Below are 22,284 nucleotides of genomic sequence, written 5' to 3' on the forward strand. Positions count from 1 at the left end.
CTATTCCCTCTTAAAAGGCCTGCAACGCACCTGCAGCTCTTCTGATGCTGCGAGTGTCCATGGGCGACGGAAGTTGCTTTCCATCAAGTGACCCGTTTGCTCGTTTGCCCCCTCATTTCATAAAAAAAAGACTGGTCCAAAGAATGGTATGGACTATGGACTAACATAATATCGTTTTACCCACGAACATCTACAGAAAGTGCTAGAAACTACAGCTTCTTTCTTTTTTTCTTCTCAATAATCCAGCACTAAACTAAGCCGGGTTTGATCAAACCTTCAAACGCGTCGGAACAAGCTTCAAACACGTAAATGTTTGACAAACCGTTCAAACTAGCTTTGTAAACGATCAAATCGGTTTGAGTCAAACCAAAATTTACGTGTTTGAGTCAAACCGTTTGATCGTCTTCGGGGCCCTTTAGGCAATATGCTATAAGTGCTACAGTCTACAGCACAGATGTATAATATCAAGATCTATTTCTGTGGTCTGCAGTATTCACTGTCAAATTATTTCAGTTTAATTTTACTATTATTTAACTAGACATTCCTCGCGGCTTCGCCCGCGTAAATTAGTAATTTCACACACAAATTAGTCCACAAAAAATAGCCTATTGGTCCTTCACGTGGTCTACTTCTTATCTGTGCCAAATAACAGAAAAAATTATCCAGTAGTTCGTGAGATTTTTTTTTCAAACAATTTCCCCCGTATTTTCTACATTCCCTCTATTTCTTCGCTTTTATTAGTCTTAGCGTGATAAAATATAGCCTTTAGCCTTCCTCGATAAATGGGCTATTTAACACTGAAAGAATTTTTAAAATCGGACTAGTAGCACAGAATATATTATTTGCAGTTTTGATGGCAACACTAAACATGTGCGAAATTAACCACAAGTTGTCAAAAAACACTTTTCAAAATAACACGTGTATTCTGGTGAACTCAAATAAACAAAATAATCTGCAATAAGCGCATGTTTCATTATTAATGTGATATATGTTATTTTTTTCCGTACAATAAAGGTCTACATTGCTATAAAATCGTTATTTTAAGTCAAAAAAATCCAAAAAATTTACATAGGTATAGGCCATGCAAACGAAAAATAAAAAATATTTTTTTTGGGTAAGAGCTCTTGCACGTTTATTCGTTGGGGCCATCGATATTATATTATGTACCTACTTTTTACTTTTTAGCCATTAATCTGGCGTCAATCTCAGATTGATGGACTGAACTGATGCCAGATTGAGCGTGCGAGCGAGAGAACGTGTAATAGAAATTAGGTCTATGCTGTGCCAGGTATTTTTTTAAAAGTAATGTCACGTTTGAGTTTTGACATTGACACTTGACAGCAAATAATTGATAAATGACAGTTACGGCCAGCGGCGTGATAACCACAGATTACTAGTATATATTTGTAGGTGATAACGTAATACTGTTAATATTTTTATTTAATTGTATTTATAAAATAAAGTACGTTACTATAAATTATGAATAAATAACACAAATTTGAGGCTATGTATTATAATATTATATAAGATGTGGCAAATTATACAAACGCAGTCATGTCAGCTTTTGCGGCAAAGGTAAAGAGCAGCTACTTAAAACTATAATAAACAATTTGTAACAAAATAATGAATCCTATGTCTTTCAGATTGCTAACAGTACAGAGCAAAGGTCAATTTATTAATTTAATCAAGACCAAGTCGTCGAATGAGTTAAAGAATCATGTATATTCTAATTTTAAGAATACTAGCGAGAAGTTTGGTATTCTATGCAGTCCCTGGAAGATATGCACTGGAATTAGTATCGGTTTATCCTCTCATTTACTTATAAACAACTACACAGCTCTATGTAAGGCTCAGACTCATTCAAGGGTTATTCAGCGTAGACCAAATGTACACGAGGACAGCGCAAAGTTTGACTGGAGAAGATTCTTCGACTATCTCAAACCACACAAATGGTTGTTGGCTGCAGCTGTAGCTGTAAGTATTTTCTTTTAAAAAGTTACTAATGAAACTGCAGTACAGAAATCGTTTCATTCTCCAGAAGAATTATAAACAAAGTGGCAGATTATACAAATAAATTTGTCAAATTATTGTCCCTAACATCTTTATTTCTAGTAAAAATACTAAAATATTAGTAACTAAGCTTGTTATACTTATGTAAAGTTAGTACCTATATTCACAGGAAAAAATAATCAGAGACTGTATTGTTGTCATTTTGCTCACCACTTTATTTTACATAGATGCTTTTCTAAAATAAATAATTTTAAATAACCCTAAATTTTTTTTTCAGTCAGCATTGGCTGTGGCATTTTTGAATGTTTACATACCAGCAATGTTGGGTGTTATAGTGAATGTGCTTGCCAACATGAAGCACAATCCTGGAGCAGACTTTATTGAGGAGATAAAGTTTCCAGCATTGAAGCTCATATCATTGTATATTGGACAGGTAAAATAATATTTTTAAATATTATAATCTATACTAATATTATAAAGAGGTAAACTTTGTTTGTATAATTGTAATGAATAGGCCCAAAAACTACTGGACCGATTTTTAAAATTCTTTCACCCTTCGATAGCTACATTATCCACGAGTAACATAGGCTAAATTTTATTTAGGAAAAAATAGGTTTCCATTAGATATTTGGGTTTTTCGGAGACAATGTGTAAAAAATCAACCAGAAAAGTTATTTATTTTGCGTACGCTGCCCTGATATTATAAATATCTACAAAAAAGTCCGTGACACACTATACCTATCTATGTCGAGTGAGGCACAACAACAATTTTTTTATTTAAAAAATCTTGAATTTTTTTGGACTACATTTAAACGCGTTTATTTTACTCATGCTATTAATCCTTATCAAAATAAATTATTTAATCACTTAGTACAGTTTATGTAGATAATATTTGGTCTTTGAATGACTAAAATTGGATATTTGATTTTGAAGTTATGGTGAAATTAAAATATGTATTACGATTTCTATTGCACGGCCCGTTGCGAAGTGGGCGTCATCAAGAGGGGAAAGTGCGAGAGGGGAGTTTAGATCTATTAGTTCTTTTCAGAGTTAGAATATTACACGCTATTAACATTTTCTTAAATATTTGAAAATGCCTAAGCGAGCCAGGTCTCTTATATATATTAGTCACTTCAATAATATGGGCAAACCCCCCATCCGACGCATGGATGATCCATGCGTCGGATGGGCATGTAAAAAGTCGGTCCTGCGCCTGATCTCTCGCCGGTCGTGTCGGTCTTCCGTCCCACTGGGTTATGAGAGTAAAGGAATAGAGAGTGCTCTTGTGTACACACTTGGGCACTATAAAACTACTCCTGCGTACCTGGTCTGGTTTCAATGAAACCGGCCACCGTCACCGAAACCGGTGTGGGGAGTATTAATATGGGCAAAACAATGTTTGCCGGGACAGCTAGTAATATAATATAGCTCCCGCACCGGTACGACATAATATGTAAATAGAACACGCTGATTAAACAGATTAAATGATAACATTTGCATTACAAGCACAATATTTTATTTTTATTTTATTTCCCGTCTCGTGGCAACCCTGGCATATCTGCTCGGTACCTGTCATCGGTGGCGGCATCGTGCGACATCAAAGGCGTTTCGTTACTGTAGGGACTAATATTGCTATACTGTGACGGAGGCGTTAATTATGATTATGATTAGTCAGTCAGTCAAGGTGTGACTATTCAAGCCCTCACAAATCTTGGCTTTTAGCTACTATATTATAAAATGCTAAAAAGGCACAACCCAATCCTGACAATTTGTATATAATTTAGAATTAATAAGTAGACACATACAGAAACTTTTAGTATTTTTTTTTATGAAATAAGGGGGCAAACGAGCAAACGGGTCACCTGATGGAAAGCAACTTCCGTCGCCCATGGACACCCGCAGCATCAGAAGAGCTGCAGGTGCGTTGCCGGCCTTTTAAGAGGGAATAGGGTAATAGGGGAGGGTAGGGATGGGAAGGGGAGGGTAGAGAAGGGAATAGGGTAGGGGATTGGGCCTCCGGTAAACTTGTATGTAGAATTCTCAATATTTTAGGCAACATTTACATTCTTCTACATACATCTACTGGCACAAGTGGGCGAGAGAGTGGCGGCGCAGATGAAGCAGGACCTCTTTGTGTCTATACTCAACCAGGACATGGCGTTCTTTGATCAGGAGAGAACAGGAGAGCTGGTCAACAGGTTATAGAATCATTTTGTTTGGTAGATGTGATAAAACAATCATTTTGTGCTGTTTTCACTATATTTATTTATTTAAAATCAACGAAATCAAAACAAACATAAAATATAGTGCAAGATTGTTTTTTTCTGTTTACTTATATAATTTTACATAACCAAAGGTTTAGTCTCTACTCTCTAGGTTATATAAGACATGTTTTTTATATATATTAATAATATTCACAAAAATATTGTGTACAGAATAACAGTTGATGTTCAAGATTTCAAGAGTTCATTCAAACAGACCATTTCTGGTGGACTACGAGCAATTACTCAGGTAACATGCTTTCTTAATTCTTGTATATTGAGACACAGTAGTAAATTGCATAAATTTTAGCAAAGAATATTATGTACATTATCTTTACAAATAATAAAAAGTAGGAAAGTCAAAGGAAGAGTCAAAAGTAAGAAGTGTGTCAAAAAAATTGTTATGCAAGCTACAAAAAGAGACCCCAATACATGCATACTTTATGCAAAAAGAGACCCCGAATACATGCATACTTTTTGAAAAAAGAGATCCAAGTACATGCAAGAATTTTGTGTAATTTAATTATATTCATTAATATAAGTGACAATTATTGTCAACGGCTTTATTTCGTAAATTTGAGTGTTGATGTTTCGTAGCTATTGTCATATTTTAGTGTGTGAAAAGGAACCAAATTCAAAATGGTTGAAGTATGGGAGTTACGTTTTTTTTTTTTAATATGTAATAGTTAAGTTTAGCAACGATGTACCTATTAGCTGTCCATTTTATAAAAAATGATGTAGTTTGTATTTTCAATTAAATATCTTGTTTATTTCAATTTGATATTATTATATTTTGCTTTCTAAATCCTTTATACACCTGTTGATTGCGTGGGAATCTTCTAATAAAAGGCGGACTGTGTCTGACGTGTATATTTTGATATAAGTTAATAAGCAATTGGTAACGACTAGCTGTCGAGTCGGCCCGATGAAGAGTGGTAGCTGCGCCCGCGCAGCGTGAGGTGAAAGGGGTCCGCGAGCCGCGCCCCGCGCGCCCCGCCAGGGCCCGCTAAGGCCGCGAACACAGTCGCGCTGTTGTTTGCGCTAAGGGCGCGAACATGCTCCCCGCCTTGAAGTGTCTTCAATAGGAAGAGGGCAGATGGCGTTGAAGGCCCTCCTGATGATACCCTTCCGGGTATTGATGTCAGCCACCCTGGTGACACCGTCGGCGCCGGGATGCAGGTGGACGACTCTGCCCAAGAGCCAGCAGAGAGGTGGGACATCCTTGTTCCTGATGAGCACGAGCGTGCCCACTGATATGGCACCATGGGAAGTGTGCCACTTGGTCTTTTTCTGTAATGTAGAAATATACTCTAATTGGAAACGAGTCCAAAAATGATCCTTTATGCGGGCCACTCGCTGGTAACGCTGAAGGCTTGTAATGTTTCCATCTGGGGCCCGTGCTTGAGGCACAGATGTGAGCGAGCGTCCGATGAGGAAATGAGCGGGGGTAAGGACGGAAAAATCGTGAGGGTCTGACGAGAGAGGAGTGAGGGGACGGGAATTTAAGACTGCCTCTATTTGAGTTAAACATGTGGCTAGCTCCTCATAAGTAAAGTGCGTTTGCTGTAGCAATCGTTTTAAATGGTGTTTTGTCGATTTGACAGCAGCCTCGGCGATCCCATTGAAGTGCGGAGTATAAGGAGGTACAAAAGAAAATTCTATACCTTCGTTGGCGAACTCAGAAGGAATATCAGGTTCCTGCAAGAAAGAAGAAAGCTCATTAGCAGCGCCTACAAAGTTTGTGCCGTTGTCGGACAGAATACTGCGCGGCTTACCGCGGCGGGCGATAAATCTATTTAGCGCAGCGATATAAGCCTGTTTGGTGAGCTCCGTGACGAGCTCCAAATGCACGGCCTTCGTAGCGAGACAGACGATGATACACAAGTAAGACTTTGTTAGCTTGCATCCTCGACCCTTCCGGTCAGCTATAAGTACTGGACCCGCATAATCTGCTGAACAATGTAGAAAAGGAAATTCAAGTTTGCTACGAACGGCAGGAAGCTGTCCCATTACTGGTTGTAAATTTTCGGCTCTATACCTAAAACATTTTAAACATTTATGGACAATAGATTTTGCTAAGTTTCTGCCCCCCACAGGCCAATAATTTTGATAAATATTTGCCAAAAGTAATTGTGGACCAGCATGCAATAGGCTTACATGCTGTGATTCAAATATTAACTTTGTAAGCTTATGCTTACTACATAATAATATCGGATGCTTAACATTGTAATCATAAGGTGAATTGTTAAGCCTTCCGCCTACACGAATGATATTACTATTGTCAATAAAAGGTGATAAATTATTAAGTTTATTTTTCCGCGGTAAAAGCCCTCCCGCCTTTAAAATGATGTATTCCTCGGGAAACATTTGTTGTTGTCCTGCAAGGATAATATGAGTTAAAGAGTTTTGAAGTTCATCATAGGTAAGCAATCCTTTTATTTTTTTATTTTTATGTTTTAAATTGTAAATAAATCTTTGTAAATATGCAACTATCCTCTGTAAATATTTTAAATTCGAATATTTTTCTATTAAATTATGAATTAAGGTGTAATCATGCAATCGATTTTCATTATTATTATGTAGCTGATTACTAATGTCACTTGAAATATTTAAAGAAATATGATTCGAAATATCTGGAAGATCTTGTTTCGCGGGGTCAGTAGGTAATTTTGGCCAATAAGTTTCATTTTGTGAAAGAAAAGGGGAACTTTCCCACCATAATGACGAATCAATAATCTGATCAGCTGACATTCCACGTGAAACAAGGTCACTCGGGTTAGCCTTTGACGGTACGTAACGCCATTCACAACCAAGCGTGCTTTCTTGTATTTCGCAAACACGATTTTTGACAAACGGCTTGAGTTGGTTCACAGGTGTCGACAACCACCCCAACACTATAGATGAATCACACCAAAATATGAACCTATTTATGTTAATAGTTAATGCAGATTTTACCTTAGTGCACAATCTCGTACCTGGGCATTTTCAAAAAAACGTGTACCCTTGCAAAAATATGTCTATATTTTTTAAGGTCATTTATTTACCTTTTTTTGAATGTCATATACAAGGAAAAATATTGAACTAATGGAATAAGTTAAAAAGAACGCTGAAAACGTTATATTATTCTGATATTATTGAAACAAAATCGAATTTTCGACGAAACAGATTCCGTTGTGCGACTAAATGTAAAATATAATTTAATACAAAAAAATACAGCAATAAATGGATTTCTTCGTTAATTTAATCTAGTGAAATGCATATTTAATTGTTTATTAAAAAAAATTTAGATAATTTCAAGGATCAACAAGAGTAGCAATTATTTTTAATCCATAGTGTGACTATGTGACCCAACCACTACGTTATTTTTCATTTTTTTACATGAGTAAGTAATATTTAACATATTTAAAGGAGTTTTTATAACACAAAAACCTTTTATTTAAACATTTTTATTGTTGCACTACTTATAAAAGTAAAAAATTCTTTGATTTCATAGATTTAACTTCAATAATTAGAGGGACGAACATCTCATAATCATAAAGATGTGTTCACATGTCTACGAATTCCTAAGTTATTAATGACATCGGATTATATGCACGATCAAAGTGCCGAAATATCCATGCAAATATGCACGAAAAATGGTCGAAATATGCACAAAATATGCACAATCAAAAGTCACTTAATATTAAAATTTATTATTTTTTTGAAGACTTTTCCGGTAGTGACATTAATAAAAGCGCCAATTTTTATAATTTCATAAAATCCAGGATTTTTAATTTCTTGAAATAAAGACTTTTTATTTATTTATTATACGCCAATAATAATTTTCTACCAACATTTTCCGATTGCAATCTTAATGCCCATGGAAGTTAAACTACCGAAATATGCACTATCAACGAAAAATTGCCAAAATATGCACTATCGCCTAAAAAGTGACATTATATGCATTTGCATATGCAAGTATGCAAATGCATATAATCTGATGTCTAGTTATTATAAATCTGCAAATATCAACGACACAAAATGATTTTCAACTTTACTGATAGAAAAGTAGTGGAAATAAAATCAAAATTTTTAAAAAACATAAAACTTTTAGGTACTTAAATTTTAAATAGTATATTTGTTATTGTTAAGTAAAGTCGACGCCTTTATGATTTGGCTGTAGCGATATCGATTTTTCTCAGCAATAACTAAAGCTAAGAAATTAAAGTTCATTGGCAGTATTTATCATGTCTTTGTCTTTGATTTACCCATAGCATAACACGATTGGTCAACTTTTATAACACAGAATAATCAATCAAATAGACCTGTGTAAAAAAAAAGGATTCCTATTTTTCCCTACAGAGGAGAGTGATTTAAGCTTCCAAAAATGTACATGGATTGGTTCAAGCATACACTTTAATTTGCCCATAGCTTATATGAAATGTATTTATGGTTTTTAAATTACGCGACAAAACTATTTTGTCGCTTACGCCCTTTCCATTTTTTGCTGTTCCATTGCTTGTTTTCTGTGAGAGGCCGGGCCGGCCTTTCATAGAAAACTAGCAATCTAAAACATATCCAAAACGGTTTTTTACTTTAACGCGGCGTCACCTTAACACATAAGTAATAAAAAATATATTTGTACGTTAATCGTACCAGTTTAAAAATCTCCAATTTTCTTAATAAAATCTGTGAATAAAAAAATAATTAATTTAAAATGTGAACTAAGCCTTATGCTTTCCGCCTGTTGTGACTTGTCCGTTCCATTATATGTGACCATACGAAAAGTCACAAGTCGGAAGTCACGTAATATTACTTTCTTTTACTTTTAAAGTGTTTGTAAATAACCGATAATAGTTATCACAATTTCATTTTTTATACTAAATACTAAACTAATTTTGCAACGTGTCAACAGTAAAAACAGTTGGAGAAAGTATAATAATGCTTACAAAATATGGTCACTTATCTGAACAAATAAACCGTTCCTGAAGAACCATCCAACCTGCGTCCGAGTCTTGTAGCAGATTTTTAACTACTAAATTTAAATTGAAGTTTCTCGATGTACAATGAAATATAGTGCTATCATTTAGTGCCGAAAATATTTTTGTAGTATGTTTATAAAACTAAAAAAAACGGTCACTAAACCGAACATTCCGGCCGGGTTGTTTTTTCATGATTATAATTTTAATTAATTTGTAGTTAAATTATGTTAGATTTTTCAATAACAAGACATTCAATTGATACATTAAGTATTTAAGAATCTAACATATGTTTTTTAAGTAACTTACTTTAAGAAAAAAAATAGTTATTAAAGATTTTGTTACAACTTCTGGGAAGGGGACAGGTGAATTTAATAGGTTTCGGTACTTAAAAACCCTTATAAATCTCATACTAAATAAAATTATATACAAACGTGAATGTATTTTAATAAAAGAAAACTTGTTTATGCTCCTACATTAAAATTACAAAATGTTAGTATGTAATTTTTTACAAATAATCTGTAGCGAAGTCAAGGGACAAGGTAAAAACCAGGGGTACACATTTTTTTGAAAATGCCCACCTAACAGGGCACCGCACAATTCCAATCGAGGAATAGTCGTCGGTTTGATAGGTGCTATACGATTTTTCGAAGTGAGTAACGAAACTTTAATATTACCGTACCGATCGACTGTACGGATATATAAACAAGCGCCGTAAGCGCGCTCCGAAGCGTCACTAAAGATATGCACTTCGCGCGTCACTGCATCACTAGAAAAAACGCATCGAGATATACGTAAATTATTAAGTGAAGATAAAGCATTGGCAAACGAATGCCATTGATGTGCAATTTCGCCAGTTATTGTTTCGTCCCAGTCGGACTTATTAATCCATAGCCGTTGCATTATAATTTTTGCTTCTAGAATACAAGGTCCAACTAGACCCAAAGGATCAAAAATTTGACTGATAACCGATAAAATGTATCGTTTTGTTATATTTTTATGTTTATCTATATTTATGCGAAATGAAAGACAATCGATGTCGCTTAGCCAGTTTACGCCTAATGTTTTTGTACTTAAATTTAAATTATTACGCGAAAGATCTAAAAAATTATTTACGTTTTCCTGATTATGTACTATCGATTTTAATATTTCCGGGCTATTTGATTGAAATTTACGAAGATTAAATTTTGCTGATGATAAAATACCTATTACCTCCTTACATAAGTCGATTGTTTCAGAGATTGTATCTCCACCGCTTATGTAATCATCGATATAAAAATCTCGTTGAATTGAAGACTTAACTTTGTCGTTACTAGCCTTATCAGCGAGACTGACTAAACACTTAGTCGCTAGGTACGGTGCTGACGCCGTTCCGTAAGTAAGAGTGTTTAGTGTGTAAGTTTGAAGTGATTCGCTCGGATCGAAACGAAAAACAATTTTTTGCAACGATCGCTGTGATTCGTCTAAAATTATGGAGCGGTACATTTTTTCGACGTCACATGACACGATAAATTTGTGCTGCCGGAATCGAATTAAAATTGAAAAAAGATCGTCCTGCACGGTGGGTCCGACCATCTGTATGTCGTTGACTGACACGCCTGTCGACGTTTTAGCCGACCCGTCGAACACGACACGTAACTTTGTCGTCGTACTAGACTCGCGTAAGACACCGTGATGTGGAAAATAATACTTAACGATCCCGTCATTGTGGTCGTTATCAGTGTCGAGCGACATGTGACCTAATTCTAGGTATTCCCGCATAAAATCTAAATACATCGATTTAAACGACTGATCGCGTTGAAATCGTTTTTCTAATGAAAATAATCTATGCTTAGCCATTTCATATGATTTGCCTAAGACGCTAGGATCGAGCTTAAGTGGCATTTTAACAATGAAATGACCTTCATCTGACCTACGTGTATTTTTATAAAAACTGTCTTCGCATGCTCGTTCTTCTGTCGAGAGCGAGTGCGTTGAAGATATCGAATCTAGTTCCCAAAATTTGGCTAAGTCCATGTTAAATTCAGACTGTGAAAAATTACAAATCAGGTTTTTGCTGTCGCAAGAATTATTATTGTATGAAAGGGATTTGCGTGCACCAATACTGCCTGATATTAGCCACCCTAGCCTGCTTTCACATAAAATAGGTAAATTTTTGCCTAAATTAACACGGTTACTTAAAATGACGTCCCAAAATACTTCCGCACCTACAAGTACGTCTATGACTGACGGTATATAGAACGATGGATCAGCTAGTTGTATGCCCGTAGGTATCGGAATCTTGCTAATGTCGATTGGCGTAGACGGTAAAATTTGTGTGATTTGCGGTAAAATAAGACAGCTGATGTTAAAAGAATATTCACCATAATAAGGCTCAATATGTAAGTTACAAGATTGTGAACTGAAACTAGTTTGGTTGTTAACACCTGTGACTGTGGAGTACGTACCGCGTCGGGACAAACCCAACTTGTTGCAAAAACTTGAACTAACGAAGTTGACTGTACTGCCGTTGTCTAGAAGTAGGCGTGCGTCGTACTTCTTGCCCTTTTCGTTAATCACCTTCACCATCGCTGTGGAAAGCAAAACATTTATATCAGTAGTAGGCTGTATAAATGAAGCATTCGTCGAAAGAGTGATATTATCGGATGGTTTTGGCATGGGATTATTAAAGGGTTTATCAGGTTTGTCGGTATGCAAAAGAGTATTATGTCTGCCGGCACAATACTTGCAATTCGACAGTTTGCATTTCTTTTCGAAATGACCATTACGTAGACAATTAGTGCAAACCTTAAGTTCGTTTGCCTTTTTTATCCTCGATTCTACTGATAAGCTTTTAAATGATTCGCAATTAAATAGTAAATGATTTTTAGAACATAATGGACAACGTAATTGAAAATTATTATTTGTGTTAGTTTTGTTAGTAGTAGTAATTAAGTAATTTTTTGATTTGTAATTTTGTGATTGTTTATTTGTTAGTATATTGTTAGTGTTAGTCTTACTTGTTGTATTATTTAAATTATCCTCTAAAGTTTCTAGCAAATCTGCTTTATCGCTTAAAAACGAGCAAAATTGGGATAAAGTAGGCGACGTAGATAACGTGTTACGAAATTCCTCCCACTTTCTACCCGTAACAATATCTAATTTATTAGACATTATGAAGAGGAGAAGTGTGTCCCATTGTTGAACAGGCTCATTAAGAGTTTTTAAAGCCCTAATATTTTTATTGATAACATCAATCAGCTGACGTAGTGCAACATGGGATTCACGTAAAATAGGCTCGACATTAAATAAAGCTTGAATGTGATTATTTGTGAGCAAACGACTATTGTTATAGCGTTCACATAGTAGTTCCCATGCGATTAAATAATTATCGGCCTTAAAATCCATATTTTTAATTATTTCGACCGCACTACCCTTAACACAAGCACGTAAATAGTGAAATTTATTAATGTTATCTATGCTATTGTTGTGATGAATTAGCGAAAGAAATGTATCACGAAATTCGAGCCAGTACTCATAACTACCATCAAAATGAGGTAAATCAATTTTTGGCAAGCGAACAAAGTTATTCTTACATGTTTGTTGTACTGTGTCTTCGGAGCCCGACCCGAAGCCACCTGCAGACTCCAGCTGGTGCTTACGCTCATGGCGAGTAAGAAAGCACCGACCCGTAGCGACGAGTCTATGATAAGCCTGCTCGAAAGCTTCCCGGGCCGCAAATGCCTCGTCAGTATCCTCCGACAACAGCTCAATCTCCACCTGCAACTGATCGAATTCATCGTATAAGCTTTCTATCTTACTTAAACGACCTTGTAGTTCTGTGGCTTGTAAATCTGACAAAGAGGAACAACTGTCTAGAATTTCTAAATAATTAGAAAATGAAGTCAGCTTTGCTTTCATGGAACTACGTTTCCTGATTAAGCGATCCATGGCTAGAAATAAAATTTAAGTTGAAAAAAGGTTGAAATTTGAAAGCAAAAAAAAGGAAATGGGAAAACGATTATTTTTAAATGAAATAATGCAATAAAGGGACTAAGGGGGAGAAAAAGTGGCAGTACAAAAGTAAAAATGCAATGATGTTGCAATTTTTGAGCGTACACAAAATGGCCGCGGCTAGCGGTCAATGACATGAGAAGGTCAACGCCCTAGTCTTACGATATGCACAACTCCAGCGCTCACAAATAAACAGCTAAGCTTAGTTTAAAATAAAGGCAAGCCTGGAAATAAGAGGCATAGAAAAGAGACAAGGGAAAACAAAGGAAAATCGGAACGAACTCACTCAACACCTGATTCTTCTTATAAATTCCTGGTTTCTTCTGTTCCCGGTAGATGGACCAAATGATTGCGTGGGAATCTTCTAATAAAAGGCGGACTGTGTCTGACGTGTATATTTTGATATAAGTTAATAAGCAATTGGTAACGACTAGCTGTCGAGTCGGCCCGATGAAGAGTGGTAGCTGCGCCCGCGCAGCGTGAGGTGAAAGGGGTCCGCGAGCCGCGCCCCGCGCGCCCCGCCAGGGCCCGCTAAGGCCGCGAACACAGTCGCGCTGTTGTTTGCGCTAAGGGCGCGAACACCTGTGGTTGTTATGTGATATTTATGTTCATCATATTGTATTCTTAATACAATCATGATTCGTGTCTTATCTGTTTCAGGTGGTGGGATCAGCAGTGAGCCTGCTCATCATCTCCCCACATCTGACTGGCCTCACCATGTTGTGTGTGCCATCCGTGGTCATAGGTGGCACATTCATTGGTTCCTTGTTGAGGAAATTGTCCAGAGATGCGCAAGCTCAGGTAATATTTGTAAATAAAACCATAGATAGAACCAAAATTCATACATTTACTGATCTCTCTTTTACTCGCATACATATTATATTCACGTCTTTAATGCCTAATTATCACATAAACTCCAAACAAACCCAAAAAAACTTCATCTAGTGTTCAGTAGATCAAACTTTTCCATACCAAATTTGAACGAAATAAGTTCAGCGGCAACAGACATACAGATACAGAGTAGAGTATACTTTTGAATTTGTAATAGACAAACAGACACACTTTTGCATTTATTTATTAGTATGCATGTCCAATTTTCAGATAGAGAAAGCAACACTAGTAGCGGAGGAGGCGATATCTAACATGCGGACGGTGCGCGCGTTTGCCGGCGAGGAGAACGAGGCGCGGCTCTTCGCGGCCGAGTGTGAAGCCGCTGCGGAACTGAACATGGAGTTGGGACTGGGAGTGGGACTGTTCCAGGCTGGGACGAATTTGTTTTTGAACGGGTAATACATCTATGTAGATACAAGGTGTAACAAAAGTAAGTGATAATACTTTAGGGTTTGTATGTGTTACTATAAAGTTCACTGTAAAAGTAGCAGCGCTGAAAGAACCACACACACGTCACACACCCTAAAGAATTATCACTTAGTTTTGTTACAACCTGTATATGCAGCAATTTACCTTCTACGTTTTTGGTCGAAAACGGATTAAGTCTCCTCAATTTTTAAGATCGCTCGGCAACGGAATAGCTAATCCACCAATAGATCGGTGGTCAGTTGTGTTAGTGGTAGATGTTGTACACATGCGCTTATTCCAGTTTTGCTGAACGATCTTAAAGTTTTACGCGGCCTATACACAACGTTATCGAATGAGAAAGCGACCAATGAAGCCACTACTTCTATCAAAGTATAAGAAAAATTAACTGTTTTTTCCTAACGGATTAACGTATTATTCCATATTGTTATTTTACACCACTTGGTTATATTATATATACTAGCTATTTGACCGAGCTTTGCTCGGTATTCGATAAAACACGAATAAAATGACATTTTCTAAAAATGATTCCTAGCTATATCGATTTAGCGCCCTCGAAACCCCCTAAATACTAATTTTCATGAAAATCGTTGGAACCGATTCCGAGATTCCAAATATATATAATATACAAGAATTGCTCGTTTAAAGATATAAGATTATATATTACTATATACAGTACTTGTATTACTTTTTCCAGCATGGTGCTCGGTACTATGTTTCTAGGCGGTCACCTGATGGCGGCGGGTCAAATGACCGCTGGTGACGTGATGGCTTTCCTCGTCAACGCGCAGACAGTGCAGCGGTCTGTCGCGCAGCTGTCGCTACTGTTTGGCTCCGTGGTGAAGGGCCTGAGTGCGGGCGGACGAGTTTTTGAGGTGAGTACGAATTCGATTTTTTGAGGTGAGTGGTACGAGTTTGGGTTGAGTGGGACCAGTTACAGGTGAGTGAGAAAAGTTTGAGGAGAGTGGGATGAGTTTAAGGCGAGTGGGATGAGTTTTGAACAATAGGCTACTTGACCTATTTTTTTCTTTATGCTAATCGCTTCTTAATCATCCATTTTCACCAAAAAACTAATATTTTAATATTTTAAACAGTAGAAACCCATAAAAATCTTGATTTAAAAATATGCCTTTTAAATGGCGCCGAAAACACTGTCCACAACACTGTCCGCCATAGTGTGACGTCATATTTTTTGTACTTATTTTATACTTTCTTTATTGATTTTTTTTTATGTGCTAAATGTACGAGTCTAAAAGTGCCCAAAAATTATAAAATAATTAAATAAGAAATTAAAAATCATTTGTAATATTAAAAACTTTTGGAGAAAAGTTTTGGCCATTTCATTTCCCTTCTACAATAAATTGAGAAAATATTTAAAACTGATGTTTTCTTTGAATTATTCAAGAAAATTTATTTTACAAATCTTTCTATGCTTATTCTTATTATTTATGTACAAATAAACTTACATATAACGAGCGCGATAATTAAAGATATTAAATTACGAGTCTGATGACGTCACATCCAAATCGGAAGTACCGCAAAAGCGTTTTCGTCAGTACAAATCATATTTTCAAATCGACTTTATTTATCACTCATAAGCTTTTATTTGATGATAAGGGTGAAATACGGTTTCCTAGGCCAAGTTCTACTAGAAATATGTATTTGTTCAATGAAATTGAATATAGGTCAAGTAGCCTATTGGAATGTAAGAGATTGTGTTTAGTTAAATTTGATACGAAATTCGAAGTAGATTATGCTATATATAGAGCTTTCTTTTAAATACAAAAAGATTGCACCGTGCCTCCATTTTCACAAACCGATCTTAAAGTGTACAACTACAATGTCGAACAAAAAATTGTTTTTATATTTCTTTTATTTACAAAAAGTTTTTACATGAAACTGATTTTGCATTATCTATATTTCAGTACATAAACAAGCAGCCGGCTATGGACACGTCGGGTACTCGCGTGATCAAGTACCACGAGTTGCGAGGCGACATAGAGTTCCGGGACGTTACCTTCGCTTATCCCACGCGGCCTGACGCGGTGAGTGATACAAGAATCTTTTACAGTTTATATAAGGTTGTTTTGACGGTGCTCCAAGAATCTTCCGACAGTTATTTTAAACAACTGTCAGTCGAAACTTGAAATATTGGAAATAGTTAGTACATACTTTAAGTGTCTAAATCTACGAATGTCTAAACACACCATGCCGAGGATCCGCGGCGAAAGTTCGTCATGATTACGTCAGCAATGTCAAACGCATACAATACAAAAACGCGACGGAATTTTGGCATGGTGTGTCATCGGTAATTAATACATTGCAGACGGAATCATGCCGAACTTCCGCCGCGGAACTTCGGCATGGTGTATATAGATACTAACTTTTTTTAAATAATGGCGTTGGTTCTTCTAAATCTTTGTATCCGTAGTGAAGATTGTTGCTGAATTTATCAGTTATGAAAAGAACAGCAAAAGTATAATAATTCTGACTTAAGAGTTAGACATACTATGATAATAAAAAAAATGCAATTTCAGGTGGTACTGAAGAATTTCAACTTGAAGATCCCGGCGGGTAAGACGGTGGCTATCGTTGGTACTTCCGGCAACGGAAAATCTACAATAGCGGCGCTGTTAGAAAGGTGACTAATGACTATAGTGATTATAGTGACTGTCCCAGTGGACATGTTAGTACATGCGACATCGATGTGCGGAGTACTTATAACAGCTATCAAGGACTCAAAAAATTCAATATAATATATTATTGTATTGACTTTTTTCTTGTTAATCTAATATTAGACGTGAGAGAGCTATGCTTCCAAGTACCACGTTCTCACAGAAAACCGGCGTGAAACAGCGCTTGCGCTGTGTTTCGCCGAGTGAGTGAGTTTACCGGAGGCCTAATCACCTACCCTACCCTCCCTTCCCTTCCCTACCCTACCCTCCCTTCCCTTCCCTACCCTACCCTCCCTTCCCTTCCCTACCCTCCCCTATTACCCTATTCCCTCTTAAAAGGTCGGCAGCGCACCTGCAGCTCTTCTGATGCTGCGAGTGTCCATGGGCGACGGAAGTTGCTTTCCATCAGGTGACCCGTTTGCTTGTTTGCCCCCTTATTTCATTTTTTTTTAATGAAAATAGCTAAAGCGGCTGCTGCATTTGGATAACCTTATATTTTTTTTAAAAAACAAAGTTATTAAAAACAATCGACGTGTATACGGTGAAATTTCGTCAATATACAATATGTGTGGATCTTTATTAGTAAAGATGTAAATATTTCCCATCAGATTCTACGACGTGAACGCTGGCAGCGTGACGATAGACGGCGTGGACGTGCGCGAGCTAGACGCGCGATGGCTGCGCGGCCGCACGCTCGGCCTGATAGGACAGGAACCCGTGCTCTTCGCGACCACCGTGAAAGAGAATATCAGATACGGCCGTCCCGACGCTAGCGACGACGAGGTAAACACTTTAATGATAGATGGCGCTAGTTATACGATGATAAATGGCGCTAGTCCTTTGATAAGTGCTATTTATCTTGTAATTTGCGATTACCGTGAGAGAGAACATCAGAATGACCGCCCCGACGCCAGCGATGATGAGGTAGATGGAGCTAGTTGTATGATAAATGTGGACGATAAGTGGCGCTAGTAATAGGATAAATCTCGACGATAGATGGCTCTAGTTTTACGACGAATTACAATGATAGATGGCGCTTGTAGTAGAATAAGTTTCCTAGATAGATGGCGCTTCTTGTTTCTTATGTAAGTTGATCAGTGCTATTTAACGGTAACTGCGCGGTGCACGATCGGCCTGATAGGCCAGGAGCCCGTGCTCTTCGCGACTACCGTGAGATAGAACATCAGATACGGCCGCCCCGACGCTAGGCGATAATGAGGTAGATGGCGCTAGTTGTATGATAAATGTTGACGATAAGTGGCGCTAGTAATAGGATAAATCTTGACGATAGATGGCTCTAGTTTTACGACGAATTACGATGATAGATGGCGCTAGTAGTAGGATAAGTTTCCTAGATAGATGGCGCTTCTTGTTTCTTCTATAAATTTATATCAGTGCTTTCGGTGGCTGCGTGGCTGCACGCTCGGCCTGATAGGCCAGGAGCCCGTGCTCTTCGCGACTACCGTGAGATAGAACATCAGATACGGCCGCCCCGACGCTAGGCGATGATGAGGTAGATGGCGCTAGTTGTATGATAAATGTTGACGATAAGTGGCGCTAGTAATAGGATAAATCTCGACGATAGATGGTTCTAGTTTTACGACGAATTACGATGATAAATGGCGCTAGTAGTAGGATAAGTTTCCTAGATAGATGGCGCTTCTTGTTTCTTCTATAAGTTTATCAGTGCTATCAGTGGCTGCGCGGCTTCACGCTCGACCTGATAGGCCAGGAGCCCGTGCTCTTCGCGACTACCGTGAGAGAGAGCATCAGATACGGCCGCCCCGACGCTAGGCGACGACGAGGTAGAAACTTTAACGGTGCAGTTTGAAGGTTGATGGCGCTAGACGAGGTAGAAACTTTAACTATAGATAGCACTTCTGGCATAAATTGCGTGCAGTTTGACGGTAGATGGCGCTAGTAGTATCATATATCTTGGCAGTAGGTGGCGTATACATTGTTACGATATAATTAGGCGATTTTTTAAAAACTTGGATAGTTAAAATTTTACCAAGAATACTGCTGGTTGCGCAGTATAAACTATTGGCAATACTATGTGTAATTTCCGAAGATTTTAGAAATATAGAATGGGCGTAATAATATATTTACATATAGCGTACTAGATGTTGCCGGCACTAACATGTTTCATTTATTAGCGGGAGAACAGTAATTCGAGACCATCATCATCAAAATCACTTTAGTAATCTTATGTAAATAATTTCAGGTATACGCGGCTGCTCGTACGGCTAACGCTGATGCATTCATACGTGGCTTCCCCGACGGCTACGACACGATGTGCGGCGAGCGCGGTATATCATTAAGCGGCGGGCAGAAACAGCGTGTTGCCATAGCGCGCGCCGTGCTCAAGAACCCGCCTATTATGATACTGGACGAGGCTACCAGGTAGGACATTATATAGTAGACGAGGCAATGTGGTAGGACATGATATAATAGTAGATGAGGCAATCTGGTAGGACATGATATAGTAGACGAGGTAACCAGGTAGGATATGGTATGTAACCAGGTAGGATATGATATAATATAGTAGATAAGGTAACCGGATAAGACATGATATAGTAAACGAGGTAACCGGGTAGGGATACAGTAGACGAGGCAACCAGGTAGGACATGATAATAACCACAGCAAGCAGTATGTAACTTCTTACTGCAACACACACATAATAATATTATAACATTAGAGTGATCATATTGTTTTCGTTTCAGTGCCTTAGACTCAGCGAGCGAGAAGGTGGTCCAAACGGCACTGGAGTCGGCCGCCGTGGGGCGCACGGTGCTCGTGATAGCTCACCGACTGTCCACCATACGCGGTGCGGATATCATCGTCGTGTTGAACAAGGGGCAGATTGTTGAGGTGAGTGATGTCCTTGGTAGTAGTTGCGTTGGTCAATGCTGCAGATTCGTTAGTCTGCTCCGTGGACAAGTCACCTAAAACTTTTTTTAATGAAATAAGGGGGCAAACGAGCAAACGGGTCACCTGATGGAAAGCAACTTCCGTCGCCCATGGACACACGCAACATCAGAAGAGCTGCAGGTGCGTTGCCGGCCTTTTAAGAGGGAACAGGATTACAGGGTAGGGTAAGGAAGGGAATAGGGAAGGGAAGGGTAGGGAATTGGGCCTCCGGTAAACTCACTCACTCGGCGAAACACAGCGCAAGCGCTGTTTCACGCCGGTTTTCTGTGAGCGCGTGGTGTTTTTCCGGTCGAGCTGGCCCATTCGTGCCGAAGCATAGCTCTAACACGTGTGTAAAAAAAAACTTGAATGTTAAATAGATTATGAAAGCTTGTGATATAATTTGTATCATAATTAATATTTTTGTGCATAGTTTTGTATATATATGTTTATTGTTATCTAATAGTGAAGGAGTGCCGATAATAAGTAATGTTCCATAGCAGTGTGCGTTACACGTTAGTACACCTTTGATGTTGCTTGAACTTCGTACATGAAGCCATACTATGGGTCTACCAGAATCTGATGGCAGACGGCAGATTTTCAAAAAATATCCTTGATCATTGGATACAGTTTTATATTTGCATGTTTCACACACAGAATAAGCCGCTATAAGGAAAAAAGGATCAAAACGTTTTATTCCAATTACCCCGGTATTGCTAGAGTCAATTTATTTTCTCACTTTTTGCCATCAGATTCTGGTAGACCTATAATATTATTTAAAATGCAAAAGTGTGTCTGTCCGCTTGAGCTGAACCGATTTAGCTGAAATTTCGTATACTTTGAGTCCCGGGAAAGGACAAAGGATACTTTTTATGCCGTAAAAATGTACGGTTCATACGCGATAAACGAATTTTGGCGCAACGGAGTTCATAATAAATATTACCTATCTTCTTTCCTGTGACCTTATTGACATATAATAATTATTTAACTTTCAGATGGGCAACCACGAGAAGTTGAAGAAGATGAAGGGTCATTACTGGAACCTCATCAAGCAGCAGGACGAAGCGGAGGCCAGGACTGCGGGTTGATGGTGATGAACTAGACAATACTTAGTCAAATTCACAAAACAAGTAATACTGTGGCTTACTGTGTTCAGATTCAATTTAATTTAAACGTAAAGAAAGAAAAACATTAGAACACTATTTTTTTAACCTGTAGTTGCAGAACCGACGCGAAGCATCGCTGCAATTTTTTTAAATTTACTACACAATAAAATACACGAAGTTTCACTGCAATGTTTCATAGCGCAAGACCGTGTAGTTCAAAATTATAATTGCAATAAAAAGCATTATTTGAAACCGCGTTACGTTATAAAATATGACTTTCAAAAAGGAGCATTTGGCTGTATACGTTCTTTATTTTTATAAGTTTTCGTATTGGATCTAAGCTGATATAGATAGATTGAACTGCCTTACAGAATGATAGTACAATTTTAAAATGCACCAAGCAATAACATAGTTGCAAGTTTGTAATTTATTGTTGTGAATAGTAAAATGTCTTATGAAAATAATTGCAGGGCCTTATATTTTTTTTTATTATGACATTATAAATTAATTTATTATCCTTTTATATTTGCAAAGTAATTTACACGTAAAGTAATGGTGAAAATATTTTTTTACCTTACAGCAGAAAAAATAATTCTGTGAAAAGTTAGTTAACACTTAACACCTATGTTATTTGACAAAATTAAGTGTTTTCAAACTAATTTATTTCTTTGTGTTGGTTGTTTTGAAGTAATTAATTGGACATGTTTTTGTATATTGTGTAGATTATGTAGATTAATAGGCAAAAATATATTTATTCGTTTAAAGTCTGTGTTGTTATTTTTACTGAGTTTGTTTTAAGTCCGGCTACTGTATGCGATAAATTCGTTCAATGATCAACTTCATACGATAGGCGGCCCTAGACAATCAATTTTATTGTGCAATATTATTAAATCGTCTATGGTTAATATTGAGCGCGCCCGCCTTTTAATCTCATTGTCAAATAAGTTGTTCAATATTATTGTAGGTCGCCTAGGGACCGTTTAGGGAGCTTTCTTGTGCAAAAAAAGGGAACATGCGCAACAAAGATACTGCAAACTGGAGTCGCCTATCCGA

At 37.4% G+C, this 22,284-nt stretch overlaps 1 protein-coding gene and 1 long non-coding RNA gene across 2 annotated transcripts; one reads left to right on the forward strand and one right to left on the reverse strand.

Annotated features, from left to right (window-relative positions):
- The first annotated feature begins 1,484 nt into the window (after nucleotides 1-1,484).
- On the forward strand, nucleotides 1,485-21,745 carry LOC121737075 (mitochondrial potassium channel ATP-binding subunit). The gene is made up of 14 exons (XM_042128621.1): nucleotides 1,485-1,575; nucleotides 1,644-1,974; nucleotides 2,288-2,443; nucleotides 4,063-4,208; nucleotides 4,446-4,521; nucleotides 13,883-14,023; nucleotides 14,324-14,508; nucleotides 15,237-15,414; nucleotides 16,465-16,584; nucleotides 17,077-17,180; nucleotides 17,823-17,997; nucleotides 19,439-19,617; nucleotides 19,939-20,086; nucleotides 21,121-21,745. Exons 1-14 carry the CDS (start codon nucleotides 1,529-1,531, stop codon nucleotides 21,211-21,213), a joined length of 2,079 nt encoding a protein of 692 aa, XP_041984555.1. The 5' UTR covers nucleotides 1,485-1,528; the 3' UTR covers nucleotides 21,214-21,745.
- Nucleotides 5,499-9,884, reverse strand: LOC121737076. The gene is made up of 4 exons (XR_006037097.1): nucleotides 9,811-9,884; nucleotides 7,227-7,246; nucleotides 5,936-5,969; nucleotides 5,499-5,561 (listed from the first exon to the last, which is right to left on the reverse strand). It is a non-coding gene; the product is annotated as an uncharacterized LOC121737076 (long non-coding RNA).
- Nucleotides 21,746-22,284: the final 539 nt, after the last annotated feature.

The sequence above is a fragment of the Aricia agestis genome, chromosome 20 (assembly GCF_905147365.1).
Source record: "Aricia agestis chromosome 20, ilAriAges1.1, whole genome shotgun sequence".
NCBI lineage: Eukaryota > Metazoa > Arthropoda > Insecta > Lepidoptera > Lycaenidae > Aricia > Aricia agestis.